This window comes from Plecotus auritus (assembly GCF_963455305.1).
Source record: "Plecotus auritus genome assembly, chromosome: 2".
Lineage (NCBI taxonomy): Eukaryota > Metazoa > Chordata > Mammalia > Chiroptera > Vespertilionidae > Plecotus > Plecotus auritus.
The window spans coordinates 221,801,827-221,822,325 of record NC_137771.1 but is presented as its reverse complement, the minus strand read 5'-3'; the positions used below and the strand labels follow the sequence as shown (position 1 = coordinate 221,822,325).

The following is a 20,499-nucleotide window of genomic DNA, read 5'->3' as shown; positions in this document are numbered from 1 at the left end:
GACACCTACCACACAAAGCCACTCTACCAACTCAGGGAAGCAGCGAAAATGCAGAGACAAAGAAACAGGTCACAAATGAAAGAAATGGAGGAAAGCAAACAACAGGATATAGAGTTCAAAACCAGGGTTATAAGGTTTTTCAAGAATTTCCTAGAAAAGGCTGATAAATTTAGCGAGACCCTAGAGCAGGGGTCCTCAAACTACGGCCCGTGGGCCACATGCGGCCCGCCGAGGACATTTATCCGGCCCGCCAGGTGCCGCTGCCTGTCCTGCTTAGCAGCCTACTCATCCCGGGCCCGCAGTACGCATAGGTATTTGTTCATAGTTTGTTTTTTTTTAACTATAGTCCGGCCCTCCAACGGTGTGAGGGACAGTGAACTGGCCCCCTGTTTAAAAAGTTTGAGGACCACTGCCCTAGAGGATATGAAAAAGGACCAACTAGAAATTAAGCATACACTGACTGAAATAAAGAATAATATACAGAGATCTAACAGCAGACTAGAGGATCCCAAGAATCAAGTCAAAGATTTGAAATGCAAAGAAACAAAAACACCCAACCTGAAAAGCAAAAAGAAAAAATAATCCAAAAATTTGAAGATAGTGTAAGGAGCCTCTGGGACAACTTCAAGCGTACCAACATCCAAGTTATGGGGGTGCCAGAAGAAGAGAGAGAGCAAGATACTGAAAACCTATTTGAAGAAATAATGACAGAAAACTTCCCCACCTGGTGAAAGAAATACACTTATAAGTCCAGGAAGCGCACAGAACCCCAAACAAAAGGAATCCAAAGAGGACCACACCAAGACACATCATAATTAAAATGCCAAGGGCAAAAGACAAAGAGAGAATATTAAAAGCAGCAAGAGAAAAACAGTTAGTTACCTACAAGGGAGTACCCATACGAATGTCAGCTGATTTCTCAACAGAAACTATGCAGGCCAGAAGGGAGTGGCAAGAAATAGTCAAAGTGATGAATAACAAGAACCTACAACCAAGATTACTCTACCCAGCAAAGCTATCATTCAGAATTGAAGGTCAGATAAAGAGCTTCACAGATAAGAAAAAGCTAAAGGAGTTCATCACCACCAAACCAGTATTATATGAAATGCTGAAAGGTATTCTTTAAGAAGAGGAAGAAGAAGAAAAAGGTAAAGATAAAAACTATGAACAACAAATAATATCTATCAACAAGTGAATCTAAAAATCAAGTGAATAAAAAATCTGATGAACAGAATAAACTGGTGAATATAATAGAATCAGGGGCATAGAACGGGAGTGGACTGACAATTCTCGGGGGGAAGGGGTGTGGGGGGTGCAGAAAGAGACTGGACAAAAATCGTACACCTATGGATGAGGACAGTGGGGGGAGCGGTAAGGGCAGAGGGTGGGGTGGGAACCGGATGGAGGGGAGGTATGGGGGGAAAAAAGAGGAACAATTGTAATAATCTGAACAATAAAGATTTATTTAAAAAACAAAACAAAACATTTTTTTGAGAAAAGGAGAAGTAACCAAGAGGTGAGATTTTGTTGATGTTTCTCCCTCTCCTTCTCCCCTCCCCTTTGCCTAGCAGTCTTATTTCTACTACCTTAGTCAAGTTACCATGTCATAGGTCGGTGTCCAATGTGCCGAAAGTCTCAGGACAGATGGCAAGGGTTCATGTGCTACCCTCTGTGCCGCCCGCCCGCCCCCCCCCCCCCAGCCCCGTGGCCTTAGGCAACCACTGTCTTTTAGTCACTTCTTCTGTTTCTTCCCTCCATGCTTATAAATAATGACCTTCTCTCTCTCTCTTTTTTTAAATAAATCTTTATTGTTCAGATTATTACAGTTGTTCCTCTTTTTTCCCCCCATAGCTCCCCTCCACCCGGTTCCCTTCCCACCCTCTGCCCTTACCCCCCCCCCCACTGTCCTCATCCATAGGTGTACAATTTTTGTCCAGTCTCTTCCCGCACCCCCACACCCCTTTTCCCCCGAGAATTGTCAGTCCACTCCCTTTCTATGCCCCTGATTCTATTATATTCACCAGTTTATTCTGTTCATCAGATTTTTTATTCACTTGATTTTTAGATTCACTTGTTGATAGACATGTATTCGTTGTTCATAATTTTTATCTTTACCTTTTTCTTCTTCTTCCTCTTCCTAAAGAATACCTTTCAGCATTTCATATAATACTGGTTTGGTGGTGATGAACTCCTTTAGCTTTTTCTTATCTGTGAAGCTCTTTATCTGACCTTCAATTCTGAATGATAGCTTTGCTGGGTAGAGTAATCTTGGTTGTAGGTTCTTGTTATTCATCATTTTTAATATTTCTTGCCATTCCCGTCTGGCCTGCATACTTTCTGTTAAGAAATCAGCTGACAATCGTATGTATGTTTAATTTTTAGTTGGTCCTTTTTCATATCCTCTAGGGTCTCGCTAAATTTATCGGCCTTTTCTAGGAAATTCTTGAAAAACCTTATAACCCTGGTTTTGAACTCTATATCCTATCGTTTGCTTTCCTCAATTTCTTTCATTTGTGACCTGTTTCTTTGTCTCCGCATTTTTGCTGCTTCCCTGGGTTGGTAGAGTAGCTTTGTGTGGTAGGTGTCCTATAGAGCCCAGTGGCTCAGCCTCCCCAGTTACCTGAGGTGGACACTCTTGGTGCACCCCTTTGTGGACTGTGTGCTCAGCCTTGTTGTAGTTAAGTCTTGATTGTTGTTGGTATCACTGGGAGGAATTGACCTCCAGGCCAATTGGCTGTGAGGATCAGCTGTGTCTACGCTGGGAGAACTTCTGTGCTGGAGACACCCTTATGAGACAAGACTTGCAAAATTGTAAAAGCCTCTGTGCTCAGCTTAGATGGGTCGGAGTTTCAGGGCAGAGCAGACAGCGATGGCTTCCTGTCAGCCCTGCCCTATGAAGCCCTGGGTCTCAGTGTCCCTCGGTAATCGCTGCAAGCACCTCTGAGAGAAAGCCGCCCTCGAGTTTCCCCCGCTGCCAGACAGTCCAGTTTCTCCCCAATGAGTCTGGGTTCCCAGAAACTCGCCCGGAGCTGGAGTTCAGCGCAGTCGGGAGCTTCCGTCTCCCTCCCACTTTAGAAAGCGAGCCGCGCACTCAGCCGTCCATGCACTGAGCAGTCAGTCCTCTCTGCACACACGCACCTCCAGACCTCTGCCTTCCGCAGCTCCCGAGTCGCAGTGTGCTTTCTCTTTTCCTGACAGTCCAGATTCCCCCCGAATGAGTCTGGTTTCCCAGAGTCTTGCCCGGGACTGGAGTTCAGCGCAGTTGGGAGCTTCCGTCTCCCGCTTTAGAAAGCCAGCCGTGCACTGAGCTGCCCATGCATTCAGCCGCCCGTCCTCTCCATGCGCGTGTCTCCATACCTCAACCTTTTGCAGCTCCTCTGAGTCTCAATGTGCTTTCCTCTTTCCTTCTAGTTGTAGAATTTCCACTCAGCCAGCTTTCCTGTGGTTCTGGATGGTATCCGTTTTGTCTTTTAGTTGTAGTTGTGATATTGTTGTGCAAGGCAGCAGTTTAGGTGTTTACCTATGCCACCATCTTGGTTTTTCTCCATGACCTTCTCTTTTAACTCGCCTCTTAAGACATCTAGTTTTGGCTTCAGAGTGGTCAGGGAGCCTGTACTCTTTGGTCCCTCCCATGTCTTTTCACATGTCCTCCCCATTCATTTCGAGTGCACTGTAGTTGAGTCTGTTTTTAGTGTTAACATCATGTAAATACTGGTTTCTACTGAACTGAGTGTCTAACCATGGTGGCAGCACCTTTTCAGTTCAGATGCATGCTTCTCCCCAAGCTAATCACTACTTGATTCCCCCCACCTCCCACCCCCTTTGCTCAGTGTCCCTGGTATCGATGGCCAAATCCTCCAATATTCTCTGTGATTCCCCATCCACCCAGCCTGGGTAATACATCGGGACCAGTACCGCCCAGGAGCTCTCGGCCCTCCTGGTGTCCAGTCTCCAGGCTGCTCTGTCCAGGGCCAGCATAGCACACATCTGTGGACTTTCCTTTGACACCACCTTGAGGATTCCCTTCTCTTGGAGCCCACATCTTCTATTCTGGCTTTACTGCCCCCTTTGATAACTTCTATAGAAAATGTGCATGGGAAGTGCATTTTGCTGAGACTTTGCAAACCTAAAAGTCACTTGATTTTGGTCCTGTACTTAATAGGCAGTCTGTGTACATGTGCAGGTCCAGGTGAGAGTCACTTCCCCGGAGATGGGGAGGCATTTCATCATGTGTTCTTAGTAACAGGGTTGCCTCTGAGAAGCTTGGTGGTAGCTCTGTTTTCCAATCTTGCATTTTCCCCTCTTTTAGATGCTTCTCTTTTCTCAAAGTTTTTGGTGCTGAGTACTGCAGAAAGACTCCATATTTTTTGTTCTGGGACATTTCCTTGAACTCTCTGTGACAGCCATTCTCCCCACATTCTTTTTCTAGGGCCCTTAAACTGACCATTAGCCCTTCTGAACCATCTCTTGTTTCTGTTTTGTTTTTTTTCTTACTTTATTGAATAAGGTATTACATATGTGTCCTTATCCCCCCAATGCTCCCCTACACCCCCGCCCCCCTTCCCGCTCATGCCCTCACCCCCCTGGTGTCTGTGTCCATTGGTTATGTTTATATGCATGCATACAAGTCCTTTGATGAACCATCTCTTGATGTCTGTGCATTTTTATATTTGTATTCCCATTGCCAACTTTTTGCCTACTTTCTGAGAGATTTTCTTTTATCTTCAAACCCCTCTATAAAGCTTAAATTTTTCAGCATTGTTTTAATTTCTAATACTCTTCTTTACCTCCTTTACCCTGCATTCTATTTTTGGATCATGGTGTCTGAAGTTTTCTTTGATTTCTGCATACTTTCTGTTTTCTCTGCATCTCAGAGTTTATTCACTTTAGTGTCTGCTTTCTGTGATGGAGGCTTGCCTTTCAAGTGTTAGGGGACACTTGGCTGCCCTTTTAGATGTAAACATGAAAGCTGTTTGGTGCTTGTCAAGTGCTAGGCTGTGGCAGGCTGGCTTTTGGGCTGGCTGACTCCACACTCTCATTCATTTCTTCCTTAGTTTCTCTGGGGAAGGGCTCTCTGATCACTGCATAGGTCAGGGGCAGGAGAGACTGGCGTCTCCCAGTTTGTGTGCAGACTTCCCTCACCCCTCTTCCTAGCCCCGCCCCTCACTCCCACCCTCCAGCCATGCTCATGTGCTAAGTCTGCAACCTCTGGTCTGTTTCTTTGGGAAAGAAACCTTGAGCCTCCTGCAGGGGTGGGGCAGAGTAGTTATCTGCAGAGGATGATGGGGGAAAGTTGAGGGCCTTCCTGCTTCTTAAACAGACTGTCAGCCAGTTTCCTAGGCTTTTAAATCCCATGTTTTGTCCAGACCCAGGCTTTGCTGGAGCCCAGTGAGGGTGAATGGGCCCTTACGTGCTCTTCTCTTCGGGCTTGGTTGGCATCCCCAGCCCCTCCGGAGGCATCCTGAGAGTGGAGTCAAGGGCCATCCCTTGTCACTTAGCCTATTGATGAGTCTGCCTTTGCTTTAACCTGGCACAGAAAAGCAACACTGAAGCACATGTCAGGTTTCATGAAGAACATCACATATTAAATGGGGAAAGATAGAGCAAACAAACTAAATTTTGGCCCTGGTACTTTGGAATTAGTTTTAAAAGTTCATTTTTCATTCTTTTTTCTGTACATGAACATTAGCATACAGTTGGTGCTTAATACCATTTGCTTTCACTCCTTTAACAAACAAATACATTCCAAAAAACAATTACACCCTCAGTTACTAGTATATCTTGAATTTTAAGAAATTTTAGATACAATTAGTGGTCTTCATATCTCCTTCAAGTCATAAATTTCATGTCTTTTTAGATGTTGATGTTCAGGCTTTTGAAGAATATATCCCAAACTAGAGGCCCGGTGCATGAAATTCTTGCACTGGGGGAGTAGGGGGAGTCCCTCAGCCCATATTGCGAGAGGGCGCAAGCCAGGCCAAGGGACCCACTGGTGCATGATCAGGGCCAGGGAGGGACGTGAGAGCTTGGCCAGCCGGGGATCAGCCAGACCCCAGCAGCAAGCTAACCTACCGGTTGGAGCTTCTGCCCCTGGTGGTCAGTGCACGTCATAGCAAGCGGTTGAGTGGCCTTAGCATACCATTAGCATATTACGCCTTGATTGGTTGAATGACCGACCAGACAACCAGACACTTAGCATATTAGGCTTTTATTATATAGGATGATGTATATCCAGAGGAAATACAAATAAAATGGTGAAAAAGTGAATTTCCAAATCCTTTAAACTATGTTTATGAGTACATTCTATTGAAATGGACCTGTAGAAGCTGATGCTCATTCGTCTGTAGAGTGAGAGTCACATGTAAGTTCTGAATTAAAGCACGAGGTGCAGCAGAGATGCACCTCACTCAGTGTGTCCACGCTGAGGCCCTAGTAAGCCATGCAGTTGACTCTTGAACAGCCTGGGTTTGCACTTATGCGCAGGCGTATAGGAGGACCTGCACAGTTCAAACCCGCGTTGTTCAAGGGCCCCGGGCATCTGTTTTCTTCCCTGGTCCCTGTAGTGACCACTGTGACACCATCTCTGCAGGCACGCTGGGAGAGAGAGGCTGAGCCTGGGAAACATGCCTGGCCTGAGCAGGGCCTGGTAACATCAAGTCTTTTCTCAGGTTTGCAGGAGACATTCATCTAAGAACTGTTGTTGTGTGCACACTTTCCTATTGAAATGCAATGACAGAAAGTGCTGTATACTTTCCTCAGGGATGGGGGAAGCTGTGTTCCCAGAGGCTGTGGAGGCCCCTGAGGAGGCCGTCACCACAGCCATCGCTTTGTGATCTCTTTGTTGCACTTTGTGTGTTGCTGTTTGCTTCCCCTCTGTTCAGCTGGCATGGGCTCCTTTAGTTAGGGGTCCTTTCAGCTTCCCTGTCCATTCTCAGTGGTTGCTTTAAATCTTGGGTGTTATCACATCCATTCCTGAAAGAAGCAAGATGAGAACAGGTGTTGCATGAGAGACACGGGGCTCACCTGTCTGAAGGTGAACGACTCAGGGGCCTTCTCAGCATCCATCCCATCTGCCTCACCAGACGAGGGGCCGCTGCATAGCTGAGGCACTAGTGTAAATAGTTGTAAGACAGAGGGAACCAAAGCCTAAAATCAGCCCGAACAGGGTTCCAGTGTATGTGCCTCTATTGTAAGTCCCTTATCGCTAAGATCCTTGGGTATTTTCTCCATCAGAAGTGGTGAGATACTTGGAGGTGTCATAATTTTCTGTGCTCTCTAATGTTATCTTTCAATGTTTAAAAGCTTCAGTTACAGTTAAACCAAGATTTGAGCATCTTGCATCAAGACGATGGCTCATCCAAGAACAAGAGGGGCGTTCTGCCAAAGCATGCCACCAGTGTGATGCGATCCTGGCTCTTTCAGCACATAGGGGTAAGACCGCGGGACCTCGCGGATAGCAACATCCTCCCCCAGCCTTCTTTCTGGCTTGTTTTCTAGAAAAAAGTTGCCTGTACATGCTAGTAGGCCTGGTTTTTAATATCTGTATTTTGTTAACTGTCCATGTGGGTTGAGTGTGGGACAGAAGAGAGGGTTACCAAAAAATGAAGTACATCACTTCAAGACACTTAAATAAGTGAGGGGACCACTGGTGAAAAGAGAATCAATTCAGCTCATACTAGTCTTATGTAGTTAGAGAAGCTACTCGTGAAGGGTGACTGGGGTGAGTGAGGTTAATTAGAGAAGTGAGCAGGGAAAAGATGCATTTGGGCAAAACCTTGGTATAGAGCAATGATTTCTATGTTGGATTTTTAAGGAAGATGCACTAAGAAACCCCAAGATAGAGCTGGATAGTTGAGCATATGGACAGCGTGGTCAGCAGATGGCTTGTTGAACTTGAGATAGAGTTGGGCCAGTAGGCAGCACCCACCCATCCCATTCTGTCGGAGCCCCTGGTTTCTGTGAAGACGCCTTGTCTTAGGAGCACACACTTGTTGGTGGGTTTAATGGGATAAGCTCACTCATTACTAGATTGAGCCCTCAATCCTCACACCACTGACCTCAGGGAAGGCCTGAGACCCAGAGCAGCTTTCAGAAGTGACTCCCAGTGTAGTGGCCAGAGTCAGGACTGACCAGGACAGCTGTCAGGAGCAGGTGGGAACAGAGGAAGTAGATGCTCCCTGCTGAGCCATAGCGGTGTTCAGGCAGGGGAAGAGCCAGCAAGGAGCTGGACGGACAGAAGGAAAGGAGGCCTGCCCAGCAGCCTCAGGAATAAGCTTTCAGGCCAGGTACTTCCATCCGCGGTCAGTTCTTTCTGAGTGCAGTGGCCACCTGCTCCTTGAGCAGCCCTGGCCCCAGGTTGTCCCTAAGAGCTGGGCTGGCCCCTGGATCTGCCTCTCCACTTCACGGCAGTTGTCACCTGCTCATGTCTTCAGCTGATGGCCACTTCCTCACTTTCCCATCTTCTTTGTCACTGTCCTGGTGCTGTTGCTGTCAGTGGAGGTGTCTTACAGGCCCACATCTCCTCATGCCCTTCTTCCTTCACCCTGTCGCAGGCCTGAGGGTCCCTTGGCACCTGTCTCCATCCTCACCCTGATTTTGAGCCCCAAGACCAACACCCGTCTCTCAGTTATCTCATTTCCCCCTGGGTTTGGCCCTAGTCACTGTTTCGTGCCCCCCTTTTTCTGGCATTGGGCTCCATCCCTGAGGGCCAGGGGCCTGATAGCTGTGATGTCATTGAACAGTCCTGGGAGGAGAGGGAGATCCCTCCCTTTCCTGAGGGGAAACGTTGAAGGATCTGAGGCTGCCCCTCCCTGAGCACTAGGCCCAGCTTTCTCCCTTCTCTGCTGTCTGCTCTGTTAGGCTATTGCCACCGAACAGTGTGACCATGCCTAGAAATATGTCCTAAAAATATTCACAAGAAAATTAAATATTTTTACAGATAAAATGGCATAATGATATTCATTATCCTAAAGGGAAATGATTAGTATGAGAATTAGAACCTATCAATTTGATGGAGTATTATGCAGCTATTTAGCATGATAAACGAGGGTGTGTACACTAGGAAGCTCCAGGTAGATGGTAGTAAGTGAAAAAGAATAGACAGTTTAAAAGATATTGTGATTATTATAACCAATAAATATAACTGTGATTGGTTTTCCTGTTAAGCTTCCTTTAATAATTTCTAAAACAATAACCCTGCTCAGATATTCAGTTAAAATGCCACATTTTTTCTCCTATGGACTATTTTCTATCTCTGCTTGCCTTCATTTTTTTTGAAATATTGTCCTATCCTTATAGTTTTCCTAACACTCCAGGACAGCGTTTACTATTGGTGTTTGTTTTCTGGTTTATACACGTTTTAAAATATTTTTAAAAATTCATTTCAGAGAGGAAGGGAGAGGGAGCGATAGAAACATCAGTGATGAGAGAGAATCATTGATCTGCTGCCTCCTGCATACCCCCACTGAGGATCGAGCCCACAATCCAAGCATGTGCCCTGACCGGGAATCAAACTATGACCTCCTGGTTCATAGGTCAAGGCTCAACCACTGAGCCACACCAGCTGGGTTAGTTTATGCACTTTTGTTTCCTGGTTTGTGTACTTTTGTTTCCTGTTCCCTCTTTATTTTATGAGCTTTTTAAAGGGCAAGAGCAGTATTTACGTTTTCATAACATCTCACTCGGGGCCATATGCTCATCCACAGAATCAAATTGAGTTGCCAGTTGAATGGAGGGAACAGGTAGACTGCTGCTGAGATCACCCTCATGCTGCTCCATTATCACTGTCATGCACAGTGACTTTTCCAACAGACTGAATGTTCACTTAAAATAAAAACAGAAAAAAAAAAACCACAAAAAAAACCTGAATAACCCAGCTCCTGACTGTTGGTGCCATTTACTCTCTGGGGTCCCACGTGGTCTGAAGTAAGAGACTTAAGTGCATGTAGGTTTTAGAGTAAATATCTTTTTTGGGGGTGGGGACTTCTTTTTTTAAAAATCTTTATTGTTCAGATTATTACAGTTCCTCTTTTTTCCCCCCATAGCTCCCCTCCACCCAGTACCCATCCCACCCCCTGCCCTTACCCGCCCCCCGCCGCACTGTCCTCATCCATGGGTGTATGATTTTTGTCCAGTCTCTTCCCACACCCCCCACACCCACTTCCCCCTGAGAATTGTCAGTCCACTTCCTTTCTATGCCCCTGATTCTATTATATTCACCAGTTTATTCTGTTCATCAGATTTTTTATTCACTCAAGTTTTAGATTCACTTGTTGATAGATATGTATTTGTTGTTCATAATTTTTATCTTTATCTTTTTCTTCTTCTTCCTCTTCTTAAAGAATACCCTTCAGCATTTCATATAATACTGTTTTGGCAATGATGAACTCCTTTAGCTTTTTCTTATCTGTGAAGCTCTTTATCTGACCTTCAATTCTAAATGATAACTTTGCTGGGTAGAGTAATCTTGGTTGTAGGTTCTTGCTATTCATCACTTTGAATATTTCTTGCCACTCCCTTCTGCATAGTTTCTGTTGAGAAATCAGCTGACATTCGTATGGGTGCTCCCTTGTAGGTAACTAACTGTTTTTCTCTTGCTGCTTTTAATATTCTCTCTTTGTCTTTTACCCTTGGCATTTTAATTATGATGTGTCTTGGTGTGGTCCTCTTTGGATTCCTTTTGTTTGGGGTTCTCTGCGCTTTCTGGACTTGTAAGTCTATTTCTTTCACCAGATCGGGGAAGTTTTCTGTCATTATTTCTTCAAATAGGTTTTCAGTATCTTGCTCTCTCTCTTCTTCTGGCACCCCCATAATTTTGATGTTGGTACGCTTGAAGTTGTCCCAGAGGCTCCTTACACTATCTTCAAATTTTTGGATTCTTTTTTCTTTTTGCTTTTCAGGTTGGGTGTTTTTTGTTTCTTCACATTTCAAATCTTTGATTTGATTCTTGGGATCCTCTAGTCTTCTGTTAGATCTCTGTATATTATTCTTTATTTCAGTCAGTGTATGTTTAATTTCTAGTTGGTCCTTCTTCATATCCTTGAGGGTCTCACTAAATTTCTCAGAAGTTTCTAGAAGATTCTTGAGTAACATTATAACCATGGTTTTAAACTCTATATCCAGTAGTTTGCTTTCCTCCATTTCTTTCATTTGTGACCTGTTTCTTTGTCTCCGCATTTTGGCTGCTTCCATGAGTTGATAGAGTGGCTTTGTGTGCTAGGTATCCTATAGGGCCCAGTGGCTCAGCCTCCCTAATTATTTGAGGTGGACACTCTTGGTGTACCCCTTTGTGGGCTGTGTGCACAGTCTTGTTGTAGTTAAGCCTTGATTGCTGTTGGTATCACTGGGAGGAATTGACCTCCAGGCCAACTGGCTGTGAGGATCAGTTGTGTCTGCAGTGGGAGAACTTCTGTGCTGGAGACACTCTTATGGGGCAAGATTTGCTTCAGTGGGGCTTTGGCACTCACTGAGTCTGCCCCCTGAGTGTGTCTCTTATGCATGTGCACAGTTGTAATCTGGATGGTCCCACTCTGACCATTGGGTACACTGGTTCTTGGATCTCCAAGGAGGTGCAAAGTTAGCCACTGCCTGAGGCCACCCAGCAGGAGCTACAGAGAGATCTGCAGATTCCTCCTCTTTGTTCGGGGTTTGGAGGTGCCCAGATGAGACCCAGCTATGAAGCAATGTAAGCTGCTGTCCAACCTTGGGCCTACTTTTGGAGGCTCTGGGGCTCTCTGACCCAGCTGCAGTTTGTTAGGTTTTAGATTGCAAAAGGCCAGGCCATTCATATGCAAATGCCTCTGCGCACAGCTTGGGTAGGGTTGTAAATTGGGTGGGGCGGGGTCTCAGGGAATCACCAGGGCAGAGCAAACAGCAATGGCTGACCGTCAGTCCTGCCCAGAAAAGATCCCCGGGTCTCTGTGTCCCATGGCACCATGCAGGAACAATGATCGCTGCAAGCATCTCTGAGAGAAAGCCACCCTGGTGGTCCGGCCCGATGCTAGACAGTCCAGTTTCTCCCCATATGAATCTGGGTCCCCAGAGTCTCTCCGGGAACTGGAGTTCAGAGCAGTCGGGAGCTTGTATCTCCCTCCCAGTTGAAAAAGACAACAGCGTATCCAGTTGCCAGCCCCTTCCCGCGCACGCACACCCCCGTACCTCCATACTTCACTTCTGCACCCCCCCCAGTCTCAGTGTGCTTTTCTCTTTCCTTCCATTTGTATTACTTCCACTCAGCCAGCCTTCCCGTGGTTCTGGATGATATCTGTTTTGTCTTTTAGTTGTAGTTTTGATGTTGTTGTGTGCAGCAGCAAGTTCAAGTGTTTACCTATGCCGCCATCTTGGTTCCTCTCCAATTTGGACTTTAGAGTAAATATCTTAATTGGTTTCTACACGTGGACAGGAATCAGTCCTGGAGAAATGGTTTATCACCATAGATAGAAATTGTTTTCTTTTGGTATTTCTCTGAATTTTGAAATTCACTTCTGTTTTGATTCATTTTTTTAAAAAAGTGAAATGTCTTAATCATATATAATAGAAAGAGAAATATGACAAATGCCCCCACTCCGTTTGGTTTCTTTATCGACAGCACACACGAACCTATCAGAGATCATTCTTGAAAAGCCTTAGAGGGTGTCAGTGCATCCATTGTTGGTTTCTCCTAAAGGTCCCCACGTAGAGACCTGCCACCTGAAGTGACGGCAGAGAGCAGCCTACCGGGCTCCTTTTCTGCCACCTCACATAGCCAGCTGTAGGCGGCAGGGGTGGGGGCTAAGGGGTGGGGGGAGTTTTTTAAATTCTCCATGCCTCACTTCCCCATCTGTAAAGTGAAGGTGACAACAGTGTCTGTCTCAGAGGTGATGGTGAGGCACCAGTGAGTTACTGTAGAATGTGCGGAGGTGAGAGAAACCTGCTATGCCTGCTGTGTCAGAGGTTTGTGGGTCCAGACCCCACCATTTATCCACTTTAAATGGGTGCAGTTTATGGCCCATAAATTATGCCTCAGTCACGTTGATACAAAAGCTATAGGAATATCAGGTGCTTAGAACAGCGCCCAAAGTGGTGGCACTTGGCAGTGTTACCAGTGTCATCTCTGAGCCTCAGGCTGACGGGTCTAACCAGCGTGGGCTTCAACCAGCTGCCATTCCGGGGCATTCCTGGGCAGCCAGGAGAAACACTTCATTCTGCTTGGATATTTCTAAAAAAAACAACTACTGTGAGACTAAAGTTTTTAACTGAAAGCAATATTGATTGGTACTTGTCAGTTGTTTATAAATGATTATTTGTATGCCTGGATTTTACCTAGAAAATCCTGAATTCCTTTTTAAAAATTGAAGTTCAGAGTGATCCTTTTTTTATTTTTAGCATCCCTACCCAACAGAAGATGAGAAAAAACAGATTGCTGCTCAGACAAATTTGACGCTACTCCAAGTTAACAACTGGTAAGACACGCCTACTTTCCAAAATTGTGCCTGTAAACATCATAGAACACTCGGAAACACTGACAGTAATATCTAGTAAAATTTGGTTGAAAATATGAGTTCTTTTAACTAGCAATACTCTCTTTTCAGAGTGCTGGAATTAGTGGTAGATACTTAAGAATCAATCAGCACACTTTTTTTTTTTAATCTATTGATTTGAGAGGGAGAGAGATGGACATTGATTTGTTGTTCCGCTTATTTATGCATTCTTTGGTTGCTTCTTGAGTGATTGAACCCTCAGCCTTGGTGTATTGGGATGACGCTCTAACCAACTGACCCACCTGACCAGGGCTCAGCACACACTTTCAACTTACATTTTTCATGATCAACATCTCATTGTGAGCTTTTTGCTTATATCCTGCTTGCCCAATTAGAAATCTGTTTCTCTATTGCGTTACTACTCCCAAGCCCCCGAATTCATTCAGAAATGTGATGTTTTCGTGGCTAAGCTTCCAGGTGGTGGATAGCCGAGATGAGGTATCCTGACCTCTGGTGGCCTCTCTGCAGCTCTCCTACCTTTTGAAACCTTGTGTTGTGTCCCTTTGGGGGAGGCAGTCCTCGCTGTCTGTGTGGTGGTCCTGCCCCACACCAGCACCTGGGGTGGGGGAGATGCCCAGGATGATGATTATTAATGAGACATTCTGCTCTGGTTTTTGTGTCACATGTGACTAGGGATACCTGGACCATGACCACGTTGGGTTCCCTTCAGTCAGAGCTGTTCACATTACTAAGTGGCACTAAGGTCTAGGGTGCACTTAGATTTTGTTTGTCAGTCACTCATCTCATGTTTATTTACTTATTATTCAGACAAGAATAATAAGAAGTGATTTCAGCTTACTAAAATAGACATGCATAAAAGAAATGGCGCCCTAGCTGGTATGGCTCAGTGGATAGTGTTGGCCTGCAGACTGAAGGGTCCCAGGTTCGATTCTGGTCAAGGGCACATGCCCGGTTGCAGACTCGATCCCCAGTAGGGGGCGTGCAGAAGGCAGCCAATCAGTGATTCTCTCTCATCATTGATGTTTCTCTCTCTCCCTTCCTCTCTGAAATCAATAAAAACATTTTTTTAAAGGGGGTACCATGGAGGAGTTGATCTTTATTTAAATGAATTATCTTAAAAACAGAATGCCCTGTTTTTCTGGACACTTAGATAATATGTGTGCCACTATTCTAAATACCTGTTGTCATAGGGAATATGAGTTCTTCTGATCGTTTTTGTGTGATTTATAAAGCAGCTTGTTTACTGGAAGGACTTTGTTGCTCCTGCAGGGGTCTTTAAAAGGCTGTTTGATGACAGTGCTTCCTTTGTCGACCTCAATGCTCAGGTTCATCAATGCTAGAAGACGAATTCTTCAGCCGATGTTGGATTCTAGTTGTTCAGAAACTCCAAAAACAAAGAAGAAAACTGCTCAGAACAGACCAGTTCAGAGGTTTTGGCCCGACTCCATTGCATCCGGAGCCACACAGCCACCACCCAATGAACTCGCCATGTCAGAAGGTACAGGGATACCGCAGGGTGGGTGGTGAATCGTAAGCACTGTCGCTTCCTGTGAGTTTAGGGAACAGGAACCAAGGTGTGTGCAGTTGTCTGTTTCTGCATCTGAAACTCGGGGAGCATCATCCTGGGGCCTATGTGTTAAGACACTCACAGCACATAGGAAACATGACCCACACCAAGTCCCAGCGTCCACAGTGCATTGTGTCCTGTGTCCTTTCGTCTTTCTTTTTCCTCCCGCTCATTTCTCACCACCTGGCACTTCGCCCTCTTTATTTACCCTTTTATTTATTTATTTATTTATTTTTTAAATATATTGATTTTTTACAGAGAGGAAGGGAGAGGGAGAGAGAGAGAAACATCGATAAGAGAGAAACATCAATCAGCTGCCTCCTGCACACCCCCTACTGGGGATGTGTCTGCAACCAAGGTACATGTCCTTGACCGGAATCGAACCTGGGACCCTTGAGTCTGCAGGCCGACGCTCTATCCACTGAGCCAAACCGGTCAGGGCTATTTACCCTTTTAGTCCCCTCAGTTCTTTGACCCGTCACAACCTCTCTGATGTGTTTAATGCACACCTTTCTGTCTCTATGCGTGTATTTTTAAATGTATATTGATGGTGTTATCTTTTCATTCTCCATCTTACTTTTTTTCACTCAGCAGCATAACTGTTATTAAGGTAGGAAAGTTTGCTCCATTATTTCTTCAAATATATTTTTATCCCTGCACCCCTCTGTTAAGTGGTTAAAGGTCACACAGTTGCGGATGGTCTTTCAAGTTTTGAATTCTTTTCTCTGCCTCATTGTGGATTGTTTCTGCTCCTAGCCATCAGCTGTTCCAGTCTTTTTCTTCTGCTGTGTTTAATGCCTCTGATCCCATCCAGTGTGCTTTTTGTGTTAGACATTGTAGTTTTCATCTCCAGAAGTTCCGTGTGAGTCTTTCTGTCTCTCATGGGTCTGCCTACGTTTTGAATCATATAGTTACAATCACTGCTTGATTCCATCCTCTGTCAGTTCTGGGTCTTGCTTTTGTGATTGGTTTTTGTTCCCAGCAGTGCTCAGCCCCAGGCTGATCACCCCCTACAATCATGCAAGACCTAGGAGTGCTCCACCCAGCCTCCTGTGCATTGGGTGTGTCCACTCTGGCTAGAGAGTGCTGGACACCGCTCTATAATCTCAGATGGTCCTTTCCCCGGCCCCAGGTCATCTCCCCACATGCACATGCCGGTCCATCCTCTGCCCCATGCTCAAGGCATGCATTCCCAGCCATGCTGGCCTAGGCTGGGACGGCCCTCACAGTGGGCTGTAAGTCAGGCTTATTTGGTTTCCACTGAACTCCTCTTGAGTTGTAGTGTGTGCTCTTAAACCTTTGGCTTCCTCGGGTGGGTTTTGGTATGTAGTGATCCTACATCCATATTCAAATAATTGCTATTTTCAGTTTTTATTTTCTCTTTTAATCCAATAATTAGAAAGGTATTTTTTTCCCTCTCTCCCTCTCCTCCTCCAAAAGGAAAGGCAGTATCTGTCTATTGGGGGACACATTCAAACAAGAATATCCTGTGAAATAAATCTCCCCTCCATCCTGTCATCTAGTCCTCTCAGGAGACAACCCTTGTTTCCAGTTTCCTGTACGTGCTCCCATTGCACTTGTGATGAGGTATTCTGTGCACAGACACGAATGAGTGAACCTCCTTCCCCAAATTTAACATATACAGTGATGTCTCTTTCACCACTTATTAATACACTGGAGACTTTTACAGGTGAGCACGTGAGATCACTGTAGTTTCCAAGACAGGCAGGGATTAGCACTCCCTTCCAAACTGGTCTCCTCACCCTGACTTTATGCACCTTTTCTTTGTCTTCCCATTTATGTCTGTGTGGGCCTTTCTCCTGCCTTCTCTGGTCTCTTTTGTTCTCCTTGTGGCACTATTTCCACCCTGACCCCTGAGACCTTCAGCAAGGACTGAGGCCAATTCTAGAGTTTCTTAAACCCCTGTTGAGCATCCCAGAAACACACGGGTCTTAATGAGAGGTCACATGAGCAAATAGCACCCAGTTGGCTAGCAGTGTTTTCCTCCACTGAGCACTAATTTGAATAGTGACCACCACGTTCTGCCGATTTGCCACAGGAGCTGTTGTGACGATCACCACACCCGTGAGCATGAACGTGGACAGCCTCCAGTCTCTGTCCTCAGACGGTGCCACCCTCGCTGTGCAGCAGGTCATGATGGCGGAGCAGAGTGAGGATGAGTCCGTGGACAGCCCAGGGGCTGGCGGGCCTGCGCTCACCCCCACCCACATCAGTGGGCTGGTTCTGGAGAACAGCGACTCCCTGCAGTAGGCCATGGCCAGGACCCAGGGCGCCTAGGACCCAGGGCGGCGCCAGGACCCAGGGCAGCGGGCCTGGCTTTTTATAGTTTGCACAGCAAACATTTTACACAGTTTTATTTCTGATCTGTTTTATATGTAGATATAGAAGAGTGCACTTTTGTATTTCATAGCAAGCTCAAGGGCGTCTGTGCCGGTGCAGCGACTTCTTTCAAGTGAGTGCGCGCGTGCGTGTGGGTCTTCAAGGAAATTCTTTAAAGGTTTAACGCTAAGTATGTGACAAATGACAAACCCCTGTGAGCCCCTAAGTAGATTAAGGAACTTTTTTAAAAAAAATTATGCCGTTTTAATGTGTTCTGTGGTTAAAGCAGGTCCCCGTGGGCTGACTTCTTTGTGTAGCCCACAGGTTTGAAAGAAGCTTCTGCACCTTAGAACCGCCAGTGCGAGGTGGACAAGACCCGGCCGTAGACTGGCGTGACTCTGTGGTGAATGTATGGCAACTTCAGTACCTTTACGTTCTCTCATAGTCAGCGAGCCTGTTTCGTTTGCTATATATAAAAAGAAACTCCTATTTTTACCTTGCTGGAATTATTGGATAAAAAGCTATTTTTATAAATTCGTTATGAATTGGATTATGACTATATTAAGGATAAAATTTCTAGAGAAGAAATCATACATGCTTACTATTTCAATTTGGAGTGTTATGAATTGACCAAATTTAATGAACCTGCCCCAAGATAGCTAGGGTAGTAATTTACATTTACTACTACAAAAGAAACAACTATTTAATGAAATTTTGATATGTAGTCAAATTTTAGTTTACATGTAAATGCTCAGATTTCATTTTCCACTTAATCTAAACAAATATCTAAAGGTATTTGCTAAGTAGGACTTAGTTAAACGAAATGGTAGCCAGTAATTAGTTCTTACCATACATATTTCAGTCTAATTTAAATTTGACTACAGTTAAATGGTGACTATACCATGTTAGCTGTGTGTTGTTTTAGAGTTTTTTAGTCAGCCATATGTTATACATAGAATGTTTATTATAAACTAATATAAAATGCCCTCTGTCCCACTGGCTCAGAGCTAGGGTAAATCAAAAACATTCAGCTTCATTTCATAGTTAGCAGATACCCATGAAGTGACCAGGACTGTGCTGACAAGCGGTGCACACTCCTGCTATTGGCCACACACGTTACCCTTGGTCCTGGGCCGAGGTTTTCTCCTTGTTTGTGTTACTCTGGAATTTCCAGAGATTTGGAATAATGTTAGGACTTCCATTTCCTGTTGACAAGCCGAATCAAAATTGTAGACTAGGTTTTTGTCTATTTTGGTTGTTTTCATTTGCTTGCTTGCCATTGGGGTTTTTTTCTCAGAGAGAAAACGGGGCGCCTTGTTTTAGAGAGCAGGTCTGTATGGAATCTTACCTGTGACACCCAGAGTTCATGTGTTCCCAGAGGAGGTCTCATGGTTGGGAAGGTCGTTAGTTCTTGAGATCCAGCAGCAGTAACTGGTTATGGACCAGGTTTACTTTGAACGGTATTCAGAGCTAGTGCAGATTTTTTTTCTGGGACTGACTTTTCCTTAAAAATTTATTAAAGTTAATCATAGGAAAGTACTTCCTAGATAACCTAGAAGGCAGAAAGAAATAATAGAAATTTCTTTTAAAGTATTTCAGCAGCTTTAAAAAGAAATGCTTGACTGTCAACTCTTTGGGGAGAGCATACTATTTTAAAGTAACTTGATTTCTTATTTATAAACAGTTTTTAATATTTTAAGTCTACATAACTTTCAAAGATCATTTTAACTTTACTTACATTCTAACTTTGCTGGACTTCTCAAAATGAGGATCTGTGGAAGCCAGCCCTCTCCCCCTCCCCCACCCCCCACCCCCCAGCCTGCTATTTGTCCCTCTGGGCCACCCTGCTCTTTGGTTTACGAAAAACATTCAGAGAATGTAGGCTCCTTATAGGTCATTGTTTCTCTCCCCACCAGAAACCATGGCCACTGTGGCAGCAGATTGTTCGCCGAGGGCTGCACATACGAGTCAGTTTGGATGCGGCATGTCAGGGTTTGCATTGGCCTGAATTCAGCTTATGTGCCCAATGATGAGGCGTGGGCCTCTGCAGCTGAAGTGGTGTTCTTAGCCCTAAGCTCTTGTCACTGCCTTCAGGGGGCTAGGGCAAAGGTCATTTAGAGAGAGTGCAGGCATGGACAGGCATAGCCTGAGGTTTTTTTTAACATCTTCCCCCTATTTAACCACCTGACATGGCTGTTTGGGTCATAAAACGACTGCCCAGTATCATTTTCTACCTTATCAACACCGTTTTCCAGACATTGGAGAGAACCTGTGAAAGTACCTCTTCCACTGAATTTTCACTGTAAACAAGCAGATCCTTTGCTGTCCAATTCTTTCCTTATGAAGGATGCTTTTGAATGTTTTGACACCCCAGGTAAGCATGTTGTCCCTGCCGCTCAGCTGTTGAGCAGATAGCTGGACCGGCTTTGCTGCACCCAGACAACTCCAGCTGATGGACTAACCCAGCTTTCAGCCTTTGGTTCCAGATGGCAAGATACGTTTCAGCATTTATTCCGTATGCAAAGGAATCAGTTCTGTGTCACCTCTCGGGTGACTCAACTCTGACCTGTGTGAAAAGTGCTGAGGCACATTTTTTTTCAAACTTAGACATACCTGGAAGGTGTGACAGACCCATTTTTGGCAGTTAGTGACAGAAATGACTCAGCAATCTTCCTTTGTTTTAGTTATGTTTGGTCTATGAACTGACAATCTTTAAAACGTGAATACTGTAACTATGTTTTCTTGGATTGTTGTCTTTAAAAGGGATTTTTGTGAAGCAATTGATTTATCAAAGCAAAAAAATTAAAAATGGAAACACACTTTATGGATGTTTTCTTTTTAGAAAAAATATTTTTATTGATTTCAGAGAAGGGAGAGGGAGAGAGATAGAAACATCAATGAGAATCATTGCCTGACTGCCTCCTGCATGCCCCCTACTGGGGATTGAAGTTGCAACCTGGGCATGTGTCCTGACCAGAAATGGAACCCTGACCACCTGGTTCATAGGTCAACGCTCAACCATTGAGCCACACTGGCCGGGCTGGATGTTTCATTTTCTAAAGCCCATGTCACTGCAAGCTCCTTTTATATTTTAATACATTCAAGTTGTTGACA

At 44.9% G+C, this 20,499-nt stretch overlaps 1 protein-coding gene across 8 annotated transcripts in view; it reads left to right on the top strand.

Annotated features, from left to right (window-relative positions):
* PKNOX1 (PBX/knotted 1 homeobox 1) overlaps positions 1-20,180 on the top strand; it is a 67,096-nt gene extending 46,916 nt beyond the window's left edge. For 6 of the 8 annotated variants that reach the window (XM_080656425.1, XM_080656428.1, XM_080656430.1 and 3 more), the window contains 4 exons: positions 7,303-7,431; positions 13,363-13,439; positions 14,804-14,976; positions 17,105-20,180. In XM_080656425.1, coding sequence (XP_080512551.1) covers positions 7,303-7,431; positions 13,363-13,439; positions 14,804-14,976; positions 17,105-17,316 — 591 coding nt within the window. In that variant the 3' untranslated portion in view covers positions 17,317-20,180. The remainder of the gene's footprint in view (positions 1-7,302; positions 7,432-13,362; positions 13,440-14,803; positions 14,977-17,104) is intronic. The other 2 variants (XM_080656427.1, XM_080656429.1) reach the window with 2 other exon arrangements.
* Positions 20,181-20,499: the final 319 nt, after the last annotated feature.